Source organism: Lissotriton vulgaris, chromosome 5 (genome assembly GCF_964263255.1).
Source record: "Lissotriton vulgaris chromosome 5, aLisVul1.2, whole genome shotgun sequence".
NCBI classification, from domain to species: Eukaryota; Metazoa; Chordata; class Amphibia; order Caudata; family Salamandridae; genus Lissotriton; species Lissotriton vulgaris.
This window is the reverse complement of record NC_141693.1, coordinates 1183078153-1183100587: the sequence shown is the minus strand read 5'-3', so window position 1 is coordinate 1183100587 and position 22435 is coordinate 1183078153. Positions and strand designations below refer to the sequence as shown.

The 22435-nt window shown below is 45.5% G+C and overlaps 1 protein-coding gene across 1 annotated transcript in view; it reads right to left on the bottom strand.

Moving 5' to 3' along the window:
* Positions 1-22435, bottom strand: part of LOC147712227 (scavenger receptor cysteine-rich domain-containing protein DMBT1-like) — a 190694-nt gene that overhangs the window by 106007 nt on the left and 62252 nt on the right. Inside the window, exon 2 of the mRNA XM_086919602.1 lies at positions 15349-15399. Coding sequence (XP_086775728.1) covers positions 15349-15399 — 51 coding nt within the window. The remainder of the gene's footprint in view (positions 1-15348; positions 15400-22435) is intronic.

Here is a 22435-nt window from a genome sequence, read left to right as displayed (position 1 = left end):
ATAGTAGGAAGAAGCAAAAAGTGTGGGGATAACCCTGCAAAATGGGCCCTTTCCAACACTACTGAAGTGGTTGTTGGTAATGAAAGCAGATAATACTAAGCTTCTGATAAGGCACTAGATTTCACAGTGGAGCACGAAGCCTGAATGAACAATGGCAATGCAGATGGACTTTCCCACTAGTTATGACCATATGTTCCAACAGAACATTAAGAATCTGTGTAGTCTAGCCCCATTACAAAGTCCCAATAATCAACATTTCAAACTGGCCCTGGTCACCAAAACGGGTCATGCACACTGGTTTCTTGTTGCAGAACAATCTCCACACTTTAGGAGTAATTTAACAATAGTTGGGGGGGGGGGACATAGGATGCGATGCAAAATGGGAACTGATTGCATCCATTTTGCACTTTGCACCAATAGATTGTCCAGCAGTCAGCAAACAAAACAAGAAACAAACTCTATACATCTGTCCATGTGTAAATTGTCATTCTAGTTTTCGTTCCCCTGGTTCAGCAAAATTTTGCCCATCCAGGTCAATGTCAACCACAAGCTTGCTGCCAGGAAAGAAGTACAAAAACGGAATGCATTAAGAAGTATATTCAATGGGGTGCTGAACAGTGTATAATCCATTGTATTCTACATTTGTTGCATATGGCCAAAATGTTCTTCCACTCCTACTCCCTATTGCCACTGACATTCAATGAAAACACCATGGACCTGTGAGTGGGTAAATTGGCTTTCATTTGAGCAAATGTTAGTATCAATGTTAAGGGATAATTCTACCAAATTAGTAAACTAACCTAACTATCACATAATTAATATCTTCTAGAAATATAACCAGTTGAAGTGGAGAAGTTTTAATTGTTATACTTATTTAGTCAATTATGTTTACAAACTCCTTTTTAGACATATCTGTAAATAAGAAAAGTTATCCTTTCCAAAATATACACAATTGGCATTGCTATCACCATTAAAGAACATAGTTTGAGGCACCTACAATAAAAGCCATCCACGGCCCCTTCCATTAGGATATAAATCAAATTCTTCCATACAAGCCAATACTGTTTATTTAGTCAGATTCAACAATATTTCTTATCTACTATAATGTCTACTCATAAGCTAATTTCTAAAACTCACAAATGCTCTGAGAATATGAATTAAACCATATCCATTATAGGCTTTGATTCAAATGTATTTTAGCACTAAATGGGTAGCTGTTGTAAATGTGAACAGCACCCAGTCCTAGCAAGTGGGTCGCCAGATGACCCAATAATAGATTAAAGGGAGGACTATATAGTCATGTAAAAATGATGATACTATTACACCGTGACAAACTAACCTAGCTGAGCGATCCTATATGTCAGACGAGTGAGTCACAACTACCAAGTTAAAGCTTGTTTGCTCTTGCCAGATTTAATTTGGGTTCTAAATATGTAGTCTATAGAACACATTGTCTAATCTTGGAATTTCGTTCATTCAAATGCAATACATCATTCTCTTCAGCCTGGGAAAGTTCTGAAAACAAGGTGAAAGTGCGATAAACATTGTTTACCACACATGCGATACAACGCATGCCATTAAAACGCTGTCATTACAACAACAGAGTTGTTACATTGCTTACCATTACAACGCAAGTCAGTACAATGACTTGCTGTAGTGGGCAGAAGGTGTTGGATTTAAAATCCAACACCTTCCCTACTGTTGCACATACTGGAGTTGGAATAGTAAATTATACTATTCCAAAATCCAGCGCCCCCCCCTACAGCAAGTCATTGTAATGACTTGCGTTGAGATGGTATACAACATAAAACCGCAGTTGTAATGGATTGCGTTGGAAACGCATGCAATGTAACATGGTCTATTCAAAAGTGCACATTCTAGATGACTGTGTGTCTCTTGTTACACAGTCATTGGTGTGAGAATGGGCTTTACTCACAAACACATTCCATGTATGATAATATATTTTAGTTAAATATTATTTTTCAAAGCAAATGTCTTTATTATATTCATATTTTTATGCGGAATAGCACTAAGGGGCCTATTACGATGGCGGGTGGATTGCCATCGCCGGGCCGGCGGTGGCCTCAGCACCGCAATCGTAACCTTGAAAACCACAGGTCAGTGGCACAAATACAGGCAACAATTGCAATAAAGTAGCTCCTATGGATATTAGCAGCAACAATGTTACCTCAGCTGTGGCTTTACCCAGCAATGCACTTTTGAATGCGCCAACTGCTGGTCCTTCTGTTGTTCAGATACCGGGAGAGGTTGTGTCTGGTCTATCTGGGGGCTCACCAGATGTTCTATCAGTGGGGGACAAAATTCATCCTGGAGGGTCTGAGGATAACATTGATATTGACTCCGGCAGGATCCCGGAAGAAGATACGAACTTGGGAATAGCAGTTACAGGAGACACTTTGATCAGTAATGATATAACTGTTTGCCCCTCCAAGGGGGCCGAGGAAGGGGGCGGAGAGGGCTCTAATGAGGAATATGAGGAGGTGGATGACAAGGCTGAAGATGAGGAAACTGTTAATTCCATCGCCGGCCCTTCCCTAGATACCGCCAGGTTTTTGGCCGCTCGCATGGAGGAAGCAAAATCTAAGGCCAACTCGAAGAGCAAGAAAGGAGAGCTGGTACTGTAGAGTGTCCCCCAATCATAACCTCTGCCTCTGCTCCCAAAAGGCTATTCTTACAGAACAAATCACCCTCAGGAAGTGGATACAGGCTAAGGGGCTGGTAAAAAATATGACTCTTCGATTATGGGGTACTAGCCCACCGGTTTCTGAACTCCCGAAAAGCCTCTCCCCGGTATCAATAGGCCCTTCACCTAGGGGCATCGAGAACGATAGCATTAATCTGCAACTTCCCACACGTACTATCACTTCAGTTCCGGTGATAACACCGCCTCGTCCTCCTGCTGATTTTGAACTTGTTTCCAGCCATTCATCAGCAGCTGCTGCAGTTGTAGAATCTACTTCAAGACATAACATCTCTACAGTATCTACAATCCCTCTGGGCTCATCCTCTTAGCCTTTCCAACATTAAGTGCGATCTCTGATACAGCTAATATAATCTTACGGCAAGATATTCCCGGGGGCTTGATTCTACTATCTCTCCTTTTGATATTATACTGCAGACCTTAACCAATCATCATTCGGAGGCTCAAGAGCACTTATTACAGTTGCGAGAGGACAATAATAAATTGAAGAACTCTTTATCAGAGATGACTTCTAAATTAGGGGGGATGCCACAGGATATCGGCAAACTTCAACAGAGGGTGGCTCACATTGAGGACGACTCTGTCCGTACTGAATCCACCTTGAGCCAACATGATACTCAGATCACTGCTCTACAGCTGAAGGTGGAAGTCTTAGAAAACCGCCATCGGCGATCGAACTTGAGACTTTTCGCTATCCCTGAAAGGGTGTAAGGGTCGGACCCACGGGCCTACCTTGTCAAGCTATTGCCCAAGGCTTTTCCGGACTTAATGGACTGCGATTGGGACTCTCAGATCCAGAGGGCCCATAGCCTACCTTCAGTTCTGAGGAACAGGGAAAGTAAATTTCCCAGGCCTATTCTTATTCATTTTGGCAACTTTCTTTTAAGGCAGGTAGTCTCCCTGAAGGCTCGTCCCAATTCTCCAGTCACTATTGATAATTTGTCCCTTTTTGTACGTTCGGATTTGAGTAAAGCCACCATGGATAGGAGGTGAAAGCTAAGGAAACTTATTGACCCCTTTAAATCCATAGGAGGGCAAGTGTTCTTACAAGAACCTGCTCGTCTTAAGGTAATCAAGGGGAATCATACCTATTTTTTCACGGACGATGTATAATGATAACCCTTCCGTTTTTGCTCCCCTTTTTGATCGAGGGTTTAAAACACAGTCTAAGATATGGGGTTTTAGGAAGCCTAGCTTAGAATCTCCTTTTCTTTTTTTTTCCCCTTCTTTGCGGGTTGGCTTTTTTTCCCTCTCTCTTTCTTTCTCTTTTCTTATTTATACTCTTTTGTAGGAAAAGCAGGGTGGAGGTGGGCAGTCTACAGGCTGCTTCTCTTTACCGCTGCCTTTCCAGCAGCAGCAGGTTTCAGAGGGGTTCCCTCTCCAAGAGGGGAGAGGGATAGGGGGGAAGGGTGGGGGGGTTGGTGTCTCCGAGGGGGGGGGGGGGGGGGGGGTTCCAGGGGGTAAATAAAAAACAAAAACAACACGACATGGTATATCTTTGAAAATGGTGGGAAGAGGCTATATTTGCTTTTGTGTTGTGCAGAATGTCAGAATTGGTATATCTAACGTTCCAAAATGTGTAAGTTAAAATGTTTGGATTGGAACGTCGCTGGATTGAATAATAAGAATAAAAGATGACTTGTCTCTGAAGAACTTAGATTATATGATCCACATTTTGTTTTTTTATCAGAGACACCTATAACTTTTAAGGATAGGAAGCTACTTAGTCAACTTGGGTATGAGGTTTTAATCAGTTCCACGCTACAGGTATCTAATAGAGGTGTCACGATTCTTAAAGATAAGCGAATCCGGCCAGAAACTCTCAAAACTATGTCAGACCAAAACGGTTGGTGGGCCATTGTGCAGGTATCTATGGGTAAATGTAAATATGTACTCTGTGTGATATATGGGTCAAACACAGACGAAGACTATGTATTCGACCAACTTAACACAGAACCTTTGGGATGGGAGGGGGAATTAATTATTATGGGGGATTTTAACTTTATTATGGACTATCAATTAGACACTACTAGACAGGGTGCCTCCCAGTGTATGCGTAAAGTCAGGGCCGCTATTCTGGAAACTGGTAGGATACACAACATTAGGGATATTTGGTGTTCCATCTATCCTAAAGTTCCTGGTTATACGTATTACTCATCGCCATATAAATTATGCTCCCGTATAGATATGGCTTGGGCTTCAGATAACATAATTTCTACGAGTTTCATGGAAATTTGCCCTCGGGTCACTTCGGACCATAACCCTATTCTATTTACATTTAATAACTCGTAAGCTCAATCGGCCCTAGAATGTTTTCCTTCCCCCGTCATTTATTAACCGATGTGGATTACATAGCACAACTTAAATTACATCTTAATGAATTTATCAAATTTAATCTTAATTCGACTTCTTGTACAATTGTAAGGGTTGCTTGCAAGGCCAGCATTAGAGGGTTCACTTAACAATTTGTCTTTCAGAAAAATTCTGAACGCCGTAAAGCTAATACTAAACTGATATCCAACATTCTGGCACAAGAACTGCTTTTGGCAGATGCTTTACAAGTTGGCTCTCCTAATTTAGTAGAACTAGGATTAACATTAGGCTGTTTAAAATCAAATTTAAAAACAAATTTTATTGAGAAGAGCAGCGCTAAACTACATAGATGGAAAATTTCCCATTATGAGGGTGGAGACAAAATTGGGAAAATACTGGCTTATAAAGTTGCGGACGATAGCGCTTAAACCCTAATTAAAAATATTACGGGTTCGAATAACATCATATATGATCAGCCCGCACAGATACTGGACCAATTTGTGGAATTTTACAATATTCTTTATACTCTTGAGAATTCACCCAGCATTGAGAAGATCATCGAATATCTGGTTAGGAATATTAAAGAGAAATGTAATACATTTAGATTAGATCAACTATCTGAAGAGATTACCTCATTAGAGAACAGACAAGCTATCCTTTCACTACCACTGGGGAAAGCAGCCAGGGAGGACACCATCCCAGCAGAACTTTATAAACTATGTGTGGAGGAACTAATGCCCCTTTTCTCTCAGGTAATTCAATCTATAGGGGAAAGCGGAAAGGCTCCTGGTTCTTGGAATATGGCGAAAATATTTTTCTTTTTGAAAAAAGGCAAACCGGCAGATGAGTCTGGGTCTTATAGACCCATCTCACTGATTAACACCAAAGCCAAGGTTTTCGCAAACATTTTAGCCAACCGACTGGCTCCATTCATACATAAATTAGTAAATTCCCAACAGCATGGATTTGTAATTGGTAGGGACACTACCAGGCATATAACGGCCATAACCACTTTTGACATAGCAGAGACTAAGTCCACCCCCCTCGGTATGATTTTACTTGACACCTAGAAAGCATTCGACCGAGTGGGGTGGGACTATCTCTGGTCTGTCTTGTCCTTCTTCTGATTTAAGGGCCATTTTGTAAGCTGGTTAAAAGCCTTATATGATAGACCTGTAGCAAGTGTCAGCTATGCTGGGCTGACTTCTCCAAGTTTTGCAATCTCTCGGGGGACCCGACAGGGGTGTCCGCTCTCACCCCTGCTGTTTGCTCTATCAATGGAACCTTTTATCGCTGCTCTCCAGCTACAATCTCGAATTGTACCATTTAGGTTTGGACCTCATTCTTTGAAAATTACCGCTTACGCGGACGACATTGCCATTTATTCCACGGACGTTGTAGAGGCACTAGAGGGTATTACTATAGAGGCCAACCGATGCGGAGCAGTCTCTGGTTATAAATTAAATATTAATAAAACACAAATTGTAGTGAATTATAAACCACAGGTCACTATTAATGGAATTTGTAAGGTCGCCAATTATCAAGGGGTCAAAATTTCATCTAAATCTAAGGAGATTAATTCAATTAATTATGATATCTTAATAAAACAGCTCTGCTATACAAAAATGGCATAAACTCCCTTTAGACATCATCAGTAGAATCAATCTGATTAAAATGAAAGTGCCTCCTAAATTCCTTTATTTATTTCGTTGTATACCTTTAGCGCTTAACAAATCTTTTTTTGAGAAACTCGACTGGTTATTTCGTAGTTTTATTTGGGGTTACAGGAAGGTGCGCATATCCCAGATGTTACTCAAGGGTCCACTAGACGCAGGGGGACTTAATTTCCCGGACTTCAAATTATATTATTGGGCCACCTTCATCGGCCGTTTACGCTCTCTGTTGAATTCTGACACTCAATTCTTTTTTCATACTATTATGTTAAATTCAGATGCCAGAATATTTCTCTTAAGGCTAAATGATCTGAATTACTACAAAAGGGTCAAATTTAAGACCGCTCGAGATACTGCTAAAATCTGGTTTAATATTTTGACCTTTTGTAACACCTCTTTTTTTCATGCTAAACTGCGTCTTTGGGGAAACCCGGGTCTTCCATGCATCTTTAATGATCGTAGGGCAAGTATATGGTCTGCTCATGGAATTACAACATTGGGGGACCTGTATGGTTCTCAGGGGTTTTTAGAATTTGGGACACTAAAATAGTTATATAAACTCACCGACACAATGAGGTTTCAATTCATCCAAATTTATGATTTTTTGATACATAAAATGAGAATTTTAGTAATTTCAGACTCTGATATTTGGGACTGTTTTTACTCATCGAAGATGAAATCTCTAATAAGTGAAGGTTATAAGTGCCTCAATACTTATAAGACAAGCGATTGTATTAAATTAGCCGAGAAATGGAGCTCGAAGATGGGACGTAATATAACATCTAAACAGATTGCTAAATCTCTTTCTAAACTGAATAATCTGGTTCAATCATCGAGCTTAAGGCTACAACAATTTAAAATCACCTGTCTGTTATATCATACACCGGAAGTAATATCTAAATGGTCCACAAATGTTTCATTTAGTGACCGCACAAAATGCCCTAAATGTGATCTAGCTGGGGCTGATTTAGAACATATGCTCTTCTCTTGTTGAGTACTAAAAGAGTTCTGGGCTGCCTTAGGTAAGGTTTTGAAAATGAAACTGGGTAAACCACCATTTTTGTCCGCTCTAATGGTATTATTAGATATGCATCTCTTACCCCTCCCCCATCAGGCTCTAATCACTATTTTATTATCATGTGCTAAATTAACTATTGCTCGTGCCTGAATTTCCCCGCATCCCCCTCATATTATGGAGTGGTGGTCATTGGTCAATGAAATATGGAGGCGGCTTTGACTAAGTTAAGAGGCTTCCAGTCCTTAAGTAAATTCGGAAAAATCTGGGGTAATTTCATTTAAATGGCTAGGTACTGCATTTCAGATTTATCTCTTCTTTCCTTTTTTCCCCTCTTTTCTTCTAAGGGATATATCGTTTGTTGCGCTTGTATTGATCAAATATGTTTGAAATTACTTGATTATGTGATTACAAGACTGTATTATTTGATAGTTTCACTGTTTTTGCACTGTTGTTCCAGTACCCTGTCGACTCTTCTTTTTTTTTTTTTTTTTTTTTTTTTATTTGACATTCTGCTGCAATTATGTATTTCCTCAATTTGCTAATGTGTGGGTATGTCCCGTCTTCCTTTTGGAGGTGGTTCATGTTTTTTCCATTGCCGTGGTGTCAATGAAAATAATTTTTTTTAAAAAGAAAGAAAAACACAGGTCAGATTATGATGGCGGTGGTGTGAAAATCCGTCCGCCGCTTTTCCGCGGGTAGCATTCCGCCCGCTGGCTTGTAGGGCGGAGCTGGACTGCTACAATTGTGCTGGTGCCTAGCTTTCTCCGCCGTCCAGATTAGGATGCATTCGGAAGCCAGCTTTTCTGCAGCAGTCTCTCCGCTATGGAAAGGCTGGTGGGAATTTTGTTTGGGGGCCCGTTGTGAGCCCCCCTCATGTTGGGTGTGGGTGCACTGGGGGGGTAACCATGGCACACCCCTACTTTTCAATGCACCAAGTGGCAGGCACAGTGCAGTGACTGCCCTGTAGTGCAGTGAAATGCACAACATGCTTGTTTCGCGATGCAGCGGTGCTGCTGCCATTCCCGCCCACCACAATGTTAACGCTGCGGAATGCAACTGATGCAGTGATAAGCCCATCATAATTCAATGGGCGGGACCGCTGGAAGCATGGCGGTTGGACCCAATCAATCAATCAATCAATCAATCAACGACATTTATAGAGCGCACTACCTACCCGTAGGGTCTCAAGGCGCTTGGGGGGGGGGGGGGTGCCGTTACTGCTCGAACAGCCAGGTCTTGAGCTTCTTCCTGAAGGAGAGGTGGTCTTGGGTCAGGCGCAGGTCGGCCGGGAGGGAGTTCCAGGTCTTGGCGACCAGGTAGGAGAAGGACCTTCCTCCTGTAGTAGCTCTACGGATGCGTGGGACGGCGGCGAGGGCGTGGCCGGCAGATCGGAGGTGGCGTTTGGGAGCGTAGAAGTTGATACGGTTGTTGAGGTAGCTCGGGCCTTGATCGTGTAGGGCTTTGTGTGCGTGGGTGAGGAGCCAGAAGGTGATTCTTTTGTTGACGGGGAGCCAGTGCAGGTCTCTCAGGTGTCCGGAGATGTGGCTGTTCCGTGGGATGTCGAGGATGAGTCTGGCTGAGGCATTCTGGATCCGCTGGAGTCTCTTCTGGATCTTGGCGGTGGTTCCGGCGTAGAGTGCGTTGCCGTAGTCCAGTCGGCTGGTGACGAGGGCCTGGGTGACGGTCTTCCTGGTCTCCGTGGGGATCCACCAGAAGATCTTCCGAAGCATGCGCAGGATGTTGAAGCACGACGAGGAGACGGCGTTGACTTGCCTGGTCATGGAGAGGGAGGAGTCCAGGATGAAGCCCAGGTTGCGTGCGTGGTTCGTCGGTTTGGGTGCGGTGCCCAGGGCGGGGGGCCACCAGGAGTCGTCCCAGGCGGAGGGCTAGGAGCCCAGGATGAGGACCTCCGTCTTGTCTGAGTTCAGTTTCAGGCGGCTCGTCGTCATCCATTCGGCTACCTCTTTCATCCCTTCGTGCAGGTTGGCTCTGGCGGCAGCGGGGTCGTTGGTCAGGGAGAGGATCAGCTGGGTGTCGTCGGCGTAGGAGATTATGTTGAGGTTGTGTTGGCGTGTGATGGCCGCGAGGGGGCTCATGTAGACGTTGAAGAGTGTAGGGCTCAGCGAGGATCCTTGAGGGACGCCGCAGATGACTTCGGTGGCCTCTGACTTGTACGGTGGTAGGCGGACTCTCTGTGTTCTTCCGTCGAGGAAGGAGACGATCCATTCCAGTGCCTTCTCCTGGATTCCGACGTTGCTGAGGCGCTGCACTAGTGTCGAAAGCCGCGGAGAGGTCTAGGAGGATGAGGGCCGCTGTTTCTCCGTTGTCCATCAGGGCTCGGATGTCGTCGGTGGCGGCGATGAGGGCGGTCTCGGTGCTGTGGTTGGCGCGGAATCCGGACTGCGATGGGTCGAGGGATCCATTCGTCTCGAGGAAGGCGGCCAGCTGTTTGTTGACGGTCTTCTCGATGACTTTGGCTGGAAACGGGAGTAGAGAGATGGGGCGGTAATTCTTGAGTTCGGTGGGGTCTGCTGTAGGTTTCTTGAGTAGAGCGCTGAGTTCGGCGTGCTTCCAGCTCTCGGGGAAGGTGGCGGTGTCGAAATGAGGTGTTGATGATGTCCCGCAGGTGGGGTGCGATGACAGCGTCAGCTTTGTTGAAGACGTGGTGAGGGCAGGGGTCGGTCGGAGATCCGGAGTGGACGGAGTTCATCATGCGGACGGTGTCTTCGGTGTTGACTGGAGTCCAGGCGCGGAGGGTGGTGGTGGGCGGCGTTGCTGCGGTCGTGGCGTGCGTCGGTTGAGTGCTGAAGCTGTTGTGTATGTCCGCGATCTTGTTGTGGAAGTAGGAGGCGAGGGAGTTGCAGAGGTCTTGCGATGGGGTGATGTCGTTGTTTCCGGCGTTGGGGTTGGAGAGCTCTTTCACGATGTTGAAGAGTTCCTTGCAGTTGTGTGCGTTGTTGTCCAGTCGGTTCTTGAAAGCCGTTTTCTTGGCGATGCGGATCAGTTGGTGGTGTTTCCGGGTGGCGAGCTTGAGGGTGGTCCTGTTGTCCGGTGTGGGTTCCTTTCTCCAGGCTTTCTCGAGGGCTCGGCAGTTCTTCTTGGAGCTCTTTAGTTCGTCGGTGAACCAGGGGGCTCTCTTACTGCCGGGTCTGCTGGGCGGGATCCTCAGAGGGGCGAGTTCATCTGCGCATTTGCTGATCCACTCCGAGAGGTTGTCGGCGGCCAGGCTGGGGTTCGCTGAGCTGGCCGGAGGGTGCTGGCTCAGGGAAGCGGCGAGCTGGTCGGCTGTGATCTTGTTCCAGCTTCTTCGGGCAACCTGTTGCTGGTGGTGGTGGATCGTCGTTCTTCTGAAGGTGAAGTGGATGCATCTGTGGTCCGTCCAGTGGAGTTCTGTGGCGTGGCTGAAGGCGATGTCTTTGCTGGATGAGAAGATGGCGTTGAGTGTGTGTCCGGCGAGGTGGGTGGGGGTGGACACCAGCTGCTTGAGTCCAAGGTTTGCGAGGTTGTCGACCAGGGTGCTGGTGTTGCAGTCGTTGTTGTTCTCCAGGTGGAAGTTGAAGTCCCCCAGGAGGATGTAGTCAGCGGAGGGGAGGGCATGCGGGCTGACGAAGTCGGCGATGTCCTCGCTGAATTGAGTGCGTGGTCCCGGAGGTCGGTAGATCAGGGTGCCTCTGAGGGTGGTCTTTGGGTCGGTGTGGATCTGGAAATGCAGGTGTTCGGCGGAGGGAGGGGTGTTGTCGGTGCTGGTCCTGATGCGGATGGTGTTCCTGTGGATGATGGCGATGCCTCCTCCCACCTGGTTGGCATTGCGGTCCCTCCGGGTGATCTTGTAGCCTTCTGGGATGGCGATGGCGATGTCGGGCGCTGAGGAGGCGTTCATCCAGGTCTCCGTGATGAAGGCAACGTCAGGGGCTGTGGCGTCTAGGACGTTCCAGAGTTCGATGGCGTGTCTGTGGACGGAGCGGGTGTTGAGCAGGATGCACTTGAGGTGGTTGCTGCTGGTGTTCGGCTTGGCAGGTGCTGGTGTTGGGCAGGTCCGGATGCAGGTGAACTTGCAGGTGTTGCAGCTGAAGGGTCCGTGGACGCGTCGTGGGGTGGCTCGGTGGCACCCCGGGACTCGGCCGGTGTTGAGTGCGAAGAGGGTGGCGGCGGTGTACGTCAGGCGGGTCGGTCGGGGTCCTCGTGGGCCAGGGGTCCTGGCACTGGGCGCGGTCCAGGAGCGGACGGGCGTAGACGGGCTTACCTTTGGCGCGCCTTCGGCGCACAATCGGCGCACCCGCTGCGCGTGACCGCTGCGCGTTCGCGCGGTCGCCATATATGGCGAAGTGCGCGGGTGGGCGGAGGAGCTGGGAGGCGGGAGCGGGGAGGGTACAGAAGGAAAAAAGGGGCGGGGTCAGCGGTGGTGGCGGGAAGCGGGGAGCGGGGAGGGAAGACGGAGGGCGGCTACTGGCAGAGAAAAACAGGCAATACAGAGGGAAAAAGCAACAATCAGAACAATAAAAACAATTCTAAACAGCAAATACACCAGGGGCACAGGGGGAGAAGCGCCGAGCACGGACCACGCCGCTCGAAGGAGGGGGCGTGGTCACGAGGCGGCAGTCGGGCAGCGAGGCAGATTACAAGGGGAGGCACACGCAGCAGCTGGTGGCCGTGCGGCGCGGTGGTGTCCTAGAACTAGGTCACACTCACCTGCGTCGCATGGTCGCCATATATGGCCAAGTGCGCGGGTGGGCGGAGCAGCTGGGAGGCGGGAGCGGGGAGGGTACAGAGGAAAAAAGGGGCGGGGTCAGCGGTGGTGGCGGGAAGCGGGGAGGGAAGACGGAGGGCGGCTACTGGCAGAGAAAAACAGGCAATACAGAGGGAAAAAGCAACAATCAGAACAATAAAAACAATTCTAAACAGCAAATACACCAGGGGCACAGGGGGAGAAGCGCCGAGCACGGACCACGCCGCTCGAAGGAGGGGGCGTGGTCACGAGGCGGCAGCACGCCATACGTGCGGCGGTCGTATCATAATACCATGTGCGGGACCGCCACACACATGGCAGTTAGACCAAATCTGCGCTACGGTGGCAGCAGGAAAAAATCCGACCGCCATCCTAATGGGCCCCATAGTCTTGACGTTTGAAAGCACTGCCCCATTGTATTTCAAGGGCCCACCCTTCTACAGGAGAGATTAGAAGAGCCTAATTTCTTTATTAGTTACACAATTTTCCATTTTTCAAAATAGGCATGCACTGGACTCATATTACATTGTTAAAGTGTTAGTCCGGTGTATTGAAGGATATTCTGGGTGATCTGAGGAACTGATGCATTTGGTAATGAAGCAAAGATCTGAGGCGTCTCTATTCAATTCAAATACCAAGGACAGTAACATGCTATGATAACTACGGCGCTCACAAAATGGCACCTGGGACCCTGTAATCAGGCCTTGTCAGTTGTATGCTAAATCATAAAGAGCTGTTCACAGCATCTCTTTATCAGAAAAAACAATGGTCCAAACCGGAATTGATCATTTGCTCAATAAATAATGCGCTCACAGTTGTTCATTTTTCATTATTCAATGAGTATTTAAATTAATCTACTCTGTAGACTTAATCAGTAAAAATTGTACAACAAAAAGCAACTACCTGAGAGAAACTAGATTTATTCCAAAAAGGAGTTTTTAATAAATTACTCCATCACAGCAAAATTAAGTATATACATTTATACATCTTCAAGAACAAACGGTAAAAAGGGGGGAGCAACCTGCTTCTAAAGAGGGAGTGCCAGAAAAAGAGAAAAATGGTGATTTGAAGAAAAAGGGTGTAAGCCTCAACGGAAGAGTGACATAAGATTTGGGGTAAATTGAAAAACAAAGCTGTAAAAAGTCCAGCTAATTATGCAATAAGGCCACTGTTATTTGTTAAACTTTTTCCCATTTATACAGTCTCAACTGGCATGTATAATGAAAATAAATAGTGGTCCTATTTGTTTATTAAAAGAAGCGTCGACGTTTCGACCCGTCTTGGGGTACAGGGGTAACTGTGAACCTCGACCTGCGGGTCTTCCTCAGGACGTATGTGACACAACCTTCATACCGTAGTTTTTCAAGCTGTGGACCCAAAGTTTTCTTTTTAAAGGGGTGATCACGGTCCTCCTACACCTGGATGGACGATATGAATACTTGACCGTTGTCCAATACCAACCGAATTGGTGGTCATGGGCGTACCAAACAAGTTATTAGATTATGGAACCAGAGGCAGCAGACACAGCTCACAACAAGGCACCGTTCATTACTTTAATTTTCCTCATACGGCCATCACTCACTGAGATATTTGTTAGGGTGATACACTGCTCATACCCGGACACCGACACTGTATCTGACACTGTGGATTTCCCCGGTAGCGGACGCACACCTCGGAAAGCTCCCACAGGTGCCGTTTAGAACAGTGTCCACCTCGAGAAAACATCCCAGGGAGGTTGGCTGCGTAAGACACGATAAGCAACTGTCGGTGTCCGGGTATGAGCAGTGTATCACCCTAACAAATATCTCAGTGAGTGATAGTCGTATAAGGAAAATTAAAGTAATGGACGGTGCCTTGTTGTGAGCTGTGTCTGCTGTCTCTGGTTCCATAATCTAATAACTTGTTTGGTACGCCCATGACCACCAATTCGGTTGGTGTTGGACAACGGTCAAGTATTCATATCGTCCATCCAGGTGTAGGAGGACCGTGATCACCCCTTTAAAAAGAAAACTTTGGGTCCACAGCTTGAAAAACTACGGTATGAAGGTTGTGTCACATACGTCCTGAGGAAGACCCGCAGGTCGAGGTTCACAGTTACCCCTGTACCCCAAGACGGGTCGAAACGTCGACGCTTCTTTTAATAAACAAATAGGACCACTATTTATTTTCATTATACATGCCAGTTGAGACTGTATAAATGGGAAAAAGTTTAACAAATAACAGTGGCCTTATTGCATAATTAGCTGGACTTTTTACAGCTTTGTTTTTCAATTTACCCCAAATCTTATGTCACTCTTCCGTTGAGGCTTACACCCTTTTTCTTCAAATCACCATTTTTCTCTTTTTCTGGCACTCCCTCTTTAGAAGCAGGTTGCTCCCCCCTTTTTACCGTTTGTTCTTGAAGATGTATAAATGTATATACTTAATTTTACTGTGGTGGAGTAATTTATTAAAAACTCCTTTTTGGAATAAATCTAGTTTCTCTCAGGTAGTTGCTTTTTGTTGTACAATTTTTACTGATTAAGTCTACAGAGTAGATTAATTTAAATACTCATTGAATAATGAAAAATGAACAACTGTGAGCGCATTATTTATTGAGCAAATGATCAATTCCGGTTTGGACCATTGTTTTTTCTGATAATATTGATTACCCAGGTCCAAGAACCGTTTTGGGTTACCCCATTTTTATAATGGTTCACAGCATCTCAGCATAAGAGTAAACAGTTGCAGTAGAAAATAATCATAGTACCCAGTATGCATAGAGAATTGCATTGCCCAGAATTCCAATATATGTCGTGGTTAATCTGTCCTTCGTCAACATAAGAAGCATTATGTCCATCTTTAATGCGAATCACAGAACTGGGATTAGACTGCTTAAATCCAAAACAGAACTTACCACTGGAACTTGAAAATCTTTGTATGGTAGGCGGAGAAGAAATGACAGAACCTACAAGATAAAAAACAGATTACAATTACTGATATATCTGAAACATCAGGGTCATGGGAGTGGTAAGAATAATAGCCAACATAGGGGAACCACCACTGCTTCTTCGATACATGTTCAGTGACATTGATTCACCAAAATGTTAGGGAAAGCAGTATCACACACCACTGACACCCAATGACATCACCGGTCTGACTCCTTTTCTCGTTCCTACTACCTCAACAGCTCCTATTTGCTGCTGAGAGTTTAGGAAAATGTGAACGAGCAGAAACCACAGAAATTAAATATGGATCCCGGAGCCCTTTATGAACACTGAGACTAGAGGTGGCAAGAGTAGTGCCAGGGACTCAAAAGGGCAAGCCAATTGTATCAGTGAAAAGGTATTTCATGATGTTATTCATAAGCCCCATTTCCTTAGGGTTCTCTCATACAACAACTTTTGATACAGCTCAATGATGTTATAGGCGATTTAAATCTCCCACTTGTCTTACTAAGTGTTAGGCCTGGCATTTCTTGGCGTGAATACCCCAGACTTTTTGCCTCTACCTCCTCTATTTTTGGTACTGTGATGGATATGGTGTTGCCAATTTAGATGCTTTGGACACTCTGCCACTGATAAACAGCGTCAGAGTGCAAGTGCTCCCTGTGTGAAAAGTGCAATAGAGATTGGCTGTCCATTATGCGTGCAGTTTCCTAAATTGCCATGTTGCTCTGGTAAGTGCACACACTTACCAGACAGTGCCGTTCCCTTTCCATACACATCAGGCACCCCTCTAGGGCACACTTTTTTTATGTATTACTCCCCTAACGAGATTACATGTCCAATGTTCCTTTGCCCGTTCTACCTAAGGGAGTCAGTGAGGCTGGAACAATTTTCTAAGTGAGGGTGCTGGATATCGGTGAAGGAACACAAACATCAAAGCAGTTAGCAAAACCAGCATCACTTAGCAAGTGAGCCTTGCAATGTGCCTGAGCCTTTCTCGTGGGACCTAGATGGATTTTCAAGTTCTGAAAAGTAATAGTGCCCTTGAGCTTCAAACTTATATTAGTGCCCATTAAAAACATATGTGTCCTTTTCAAATTGCAATTGACTTTTCACACAAGCCTCACTGCACTATGTGAGTTATTCACTTTGTCCCGTCAATGAACAAAAATAGAGAAAGAAATCAGCTAGTTACTTGAAGGTCATGAGAGGGCGAGGTAAGGCAAGCTAGTCCATTGCTAACCAAGAGCAGCAATTTCTGGTTATGGTGCTACCTGGTTGGAATTTTAGCATGATGGCCAGTATTTTAACCTTTTAAAGCATTTTGACTGTCATTTCTTTCTGCAACTGCCGCGCTACTCACCTACATCCATGGGCGTCCGCAGAAATTTTTCCAGGAGGGGGGGGCAAAATATAACGTCATCACCATCCTCCGACATGATGTGTGCCAGGTGGGGCACAAGAAATACTGGGGCGCAGTAGGAGCCATGGGTGGCAGGAAGCAGGCCGCATATGATCTGATACACCATAGGGTTGTTGTGCCATAGCCATCTCTTTATTTTGTGGCACCCCAAAATCCATACCTGCCCTGGTCCCTAAAATTACCCCCTAGCACTCCAAAACTCATACCCACCCAGAACCCTAAAATTACCCCACCCCACCAAAACTCATACCCTCCCTGAATCCTAAAATTACGCCCCTGGCACCCCAAAACCCATACCCACCCTGAACCCTAAAATTAACCCCTAACACACCAAAACCCATACCCACCCTGAACCTTTAACAGTGACCAAGACTCCATAACCACTCTCTCTCAGATGCATTGAATTCGTTATATAGCACTTCTCATACCATTAAAGTATGTCAGAGCACTTTGCATCACACACACATTACACAGACAATCAATCATACTTGTCTAAATCAATGTATAGGAAATGTTACATAAGTCAAAGGTCAAAGGGGCATATTATCAAGGCCTAGCGATATTTTTATCGCCAGGTTTGCGTCCGTTTTTGGATGAAATGCGACAATAAAAATATTGCTTTATTTACAAGAGCACACTAACGCGCGTTCAATGGGATGAGCGCTGGTTTCAACATCGCATCGCCTTGCATCGCTAATGAGATGCAAGGAGTGAGGCGTGTCCCGTGAAACAACATGGGATATCATCACTAACCCTGATTCTCTCTATTTTCAAGTGTATCGCTAACACACATAGCAATATTATAATCAGCGCCAACCGGGTTTTTCGATGCTTTTTAACGCCTGCTATTTTCCTTACTAAGCCATATCTATAATGGGAGATGGATTGTAATGCTGAGTCCACGTCTCTCATTATAAATTAGGTTTTCCCTAACGCGGTTTTCTATTGCTGGAATTTCAGCAATTTCGATTATTTCCGCCGCGGTTGCCTGGATTTCTATCGCATGGGCGATGTGCCTTGCTGATAGTGCGTCACCAGGCGTTAGAATCCGGCGATATGGGACGTTCATTTTTTGAACGCTACACACAGCCAGCGATAATTATCGCTGGCCATTGATGATATGGCCCTAAAAGTGTAGGAGTCACATGTCAGCCATACTGGTAGGCAGTATAGTTTAGGAGTGCTCTGTACTCCTTATATAAGACCGAGCGTGAGGCAGTAGAGGTCAGTAAAACTACTGTGCGTAACTATATGGCCATTGAACATTATAGGCACCCACTCCACATCTATTTGTTACTACTGATGACTCGCTGGGAGACAAGTTTATTGTTCAGTTTAAGGGCTGGCATAATTTGTTTTGTACTCTCCTTCCCACTTAGTTATTGTTCTAATTTAAACTCAATCCCGTGCCCGTGCGACGGGAGGAGTGAGCAATCTGTAAAGCATTTTATATTCTCCTGCAAATTTTGTATCAAATATTTTAAACAGTTTTTATGCTCGTATCTAAATAAGAGAAGACCAATTAGTTTAGAGACAGCATTTGATTCCATGTTAACTTTAGATGATGAGGACCTTTTTTTTCGCACTTGCACTTTCCTAAAAACTGCAGTAAGGGCACGCAGTTCCATGGTTGAAGACTGAGAGTAATGTAAATAGTTTTGTACTGTGATGATCCTAAATTTTGCATTAAATCACTTATGATCTGTATAATGAATGTATTTAGACAATTTGACCGGTTAAAATTGTTAATATGTATGTAATGTATTTTTATATTGTGCTTTTATGGGTACTGTGGTACCCGAATAAAGATTGACTGACTGACTGTTTAGGAGTCCTTGGTGTGGAGAATCACAAACTCAGAGTCGAAAATGAAACAGTATAGTTGGGAGTTTTCTTTAATAATAAGACTCCATTTCTACCCAAATTAACCCTTTTTTGCAACATTAATCAATTGTCTATACTTAGCAGAGTGTATGCACTTCCATGATGAAAGTTAATACCTCACTATTCTATATTAGGACTTTAAGTTATTAATTGCAAGTAAGAAAAGGATGGCTCTTTTAAAAGCAGTAACCTGCTGATCTATTTACATTAAGTGCACTCTTTAATCTACTTGGTACACGTTCTTTGCAGCAGGCATATTACGTCAAAAACCTCAACTACACAAAACTCTGATCTATGGCCAGAAAGAACATTAATCCAGGAGTTATCTTGACATTTTTGTGAGGCCCCGTAATTTGCAGGAGGAAAGGAACGTGCAGCAGGTGCTTTTAAAATCATAATTAAGTTGTAAACACGGCGCTCCCAGGAAGCCAGCACCCTGTGCCATGGCACCGGTCACACAACCCTAGAGCCTGCCCTGGCAGGGGGGCAAGAAGGGGTGCTCCACGGGGGTAAGCGCCTCTCCTTGCACCCCCTGCGGATGCCCATGCCTACACCTCCTCTTCACTGGTCCTGCTGCTCTACTCACCTACACTCCTCTTGACCTGTCCTGCCCTCCATCCCTCGCATGCATCTCAGGTGAAAGAGATGCCTAGCTCCAACCCGGTACACAATCCAGGTCATCTTAATTTTAGCTGCATTGATACCCTGAAACTCTTGGTCCTGAATAGCCTCTCACTACAGAAACATGCCACTGAGATCCTCACGCTCCTACAAGATAATGCCCAGGCCCAGACATTCTAGCTCTGACCGAAACATGGCTGGATGAAGACTCTGGCCCTACCATAGCGGCAGCACTATCCGATGGCTATGATGCCTTCTGGCATAACAGGCCAGCTGGAAAAAGAGGTGGTAGGGTCGCGTTTCTGTTTAAAAATCATCTGACCATTGAACAGGTGTCGAGTGAAAACATAGATGGAGCAGATATTCTAACAATCAAGGTCTGCCAAAATTCATTCAGTTTAGTAATCACTGTAACATATTGCCCACCTAAATTCCCCCCTCATTTTGTAGACCTTATGATCGAATGTGTTTCCAACCTCTGCTCACACTTCCAACAACTCCTAGTGGTAGGAGACCTCAACTACCACTGGGACCAACAACCGAGAGAGGCTCAGGCCCGACTGCTTGAGGAGACGCTCACCACTCTTGGGCTTACTTAGCTAATAACAACCCCCACGCATGAGCTAGGGCATACCCTAGACCTGGTCTGATCCACCCTCCCCCGGTGACACTAGGGGAGGACATTCCATTTGCATAGTCAGACCATACTATATCAACCTCCTACTCCCCCTTTCTAGATGCATTGCTCAAACCCCCCCCCCCCTCCCCCCCGGACTGGAAATATGTTCGTAGCTGGTCAAAAATCGAGGGCCCAACACTAGTAAGCACCCTCCGAGACAGCCACATCAGTAGGCCGGGGACAGCTGATATTGATGATTGGTCTGAAGCTATCTCCAGCCGGCTTCTTTCTGCCAACAATAAACTAGCCCCAGAAAAAAAAAGCTGGGAACAAAGGCATAGGCGCTCTGTGGTTCACGGAAGAGCTCAGGGCCCTGAAACGTTCGCTTCGACACCACGAGCCACAGTGGCGCAATTATATGCCTCGTGCCCTTGTAGAGTATAGAGATAAAATTGCTACATACAAAAAGGCGCTCCTTAATAGGAAAGCGGAAAACTATGAAAACGGGATCCTAGTAGCAACCAACAAACAAAAAAAAAACGTTTAAAATCCTGAGAGAACTAAGCCAAAAACAGGCACTAGTGACACCATCTAACCAAGAACAATGCAGTCAATTCTTATCATATTTCTCCTAAAAAATACAGGACATCCTGATTGAGATTGACAATTCCCCATTCAAGCAATCTCCCAATGAAGAGGAGGGAACCCAGGGAAAGAGGGTAGAAATGCTCTCTTCCTTCCAAACTCTCGACATCGAAACCCTCCAACAAAAATCAAATCTGGCTCACCGGCTGATCCTTGTCCCACAAGGATCTTTTAATTAGCTCTCCCTGAGAATGAGCAAGAAATCCTCGCCCTGTTGAACCTGGAGATGGGGAAGGTTCCAAGATACCTAAAGGAAGCCAGAAGTATCCCTCAGCTCAAGAAGATGGGCACGGATACTTCCAATGTGAAAAACTATAGACCCATTTCCCAACTCCCATTCCTGGCCAAAATCTTAGCGCAATATGTCCTGCAAACCCTGTCCAGGTTCATGGAAGATCACCACCTCCTGGGAGACAGGCAAGCTGGTTTCCGAGCACATCATAGCACAGAATTGGTGATGCTATCAGTGCTGGATGATATCAGGATGACTGCGGACAATAAGAAGCCATGTGTCCTAGTCCTCCTAGACCTGTCGGCAGTGTTCAACACGATTAACCGGGGCCTATCCTACAATGGATCACCTCATTCCTGACAAACTGCACCCAAAAAATTCAGATGGGCGACCGGGTCTCAGAGAGTCAGCTCTATCACCCTTTCTATTCAACATATATCTCAGACCTCGGATAAATTCCCTCGCGGCAATGGACTGCCAAGTTTTCAACTATGCGGACAATACACAAATTATTCTGCAAATTGAAAACACCCGCAAGCCCAGTCCCGGGCGAAAGATAATCTGCGATTTACGGTCAACTGGATGGCGGCCAATTCACTCGAGAATAATCCAGACAAAACTGAGGTCTTGGCCGTGATTAATGATCATAACCCTTGGAACTCCCTCTTCTGGCCTCATGAACTGGGTGATGCTCCAGTTCCAGCTCCAGTGGTTAAACGTTTGGGAATCAAAGTGGACACCAAGCTCTCACTGGCCAATCAAGTGTCCACTGTGTTTGGAACTTGGTTTGGCCTACTCAGGCTATTGAGGAGACTCTCCCCGATCCTCGCCTTTTCAACCATGAGAACAGTTGTAGCAACCATGATCTTGGCTCGCCTTGACTATGGCAACTCGCTCTACATTGGATTGCCAGACTCCTTAGTGGGCAAACTTCAGATAGTCACGAATGATGCCGCCAGACTAATTTTCAAACTACTGAGGAGAACGCGGGCATCACCTCTTCTGCAACTACTCCACTGGCTTCTCATAAAGCAGAGGACCAAATTTAAGGGCCTCTGTTACGCTCACAAGGCTCTTCATGGTCAGGCACCTATCTACATCAAACAACGACTTGCGAAATACATCCCAGGTAGCTCGCTAAGGTCCTCTATGGAGGGCCTCTTAAACTGCCCATGCTTCAACTATGCCACCAAAGGTGGCCAAGCCTTCTCCGTCCTCCTTCCCACACTCTGGAACAGGCTGCCCAGCCAGCTTCACGGGGAAAGCCACCTCCTCCCTTTCAGAAAAAAACTGAAAACCATTATTTGTACAGAAGCCTGGGCCTAACCTTATACCACTCTCCCTGGAACTAACGTTAATCTTCTTGAAGCGCTTAGAGACCTTCCCGTATTAAGCGCTCTACAAATTAAAATTAACAATAACAAGAACATTTCTATGTTAGGTAAGATTTTTAATAAAATGAAAATGTGAAAAAACAGCATAGGAGGATATTTTCACTTTGAAATGTAACTTTAAAATATGCAATACGAGATGCTACCACTTGAAATTATTTTATAAATGTTTACAGTCATCCAATATAATTTGTAATGTCAGCAGAAGCAGAATTGACACTTGAGACTAAGTACAGAGGCT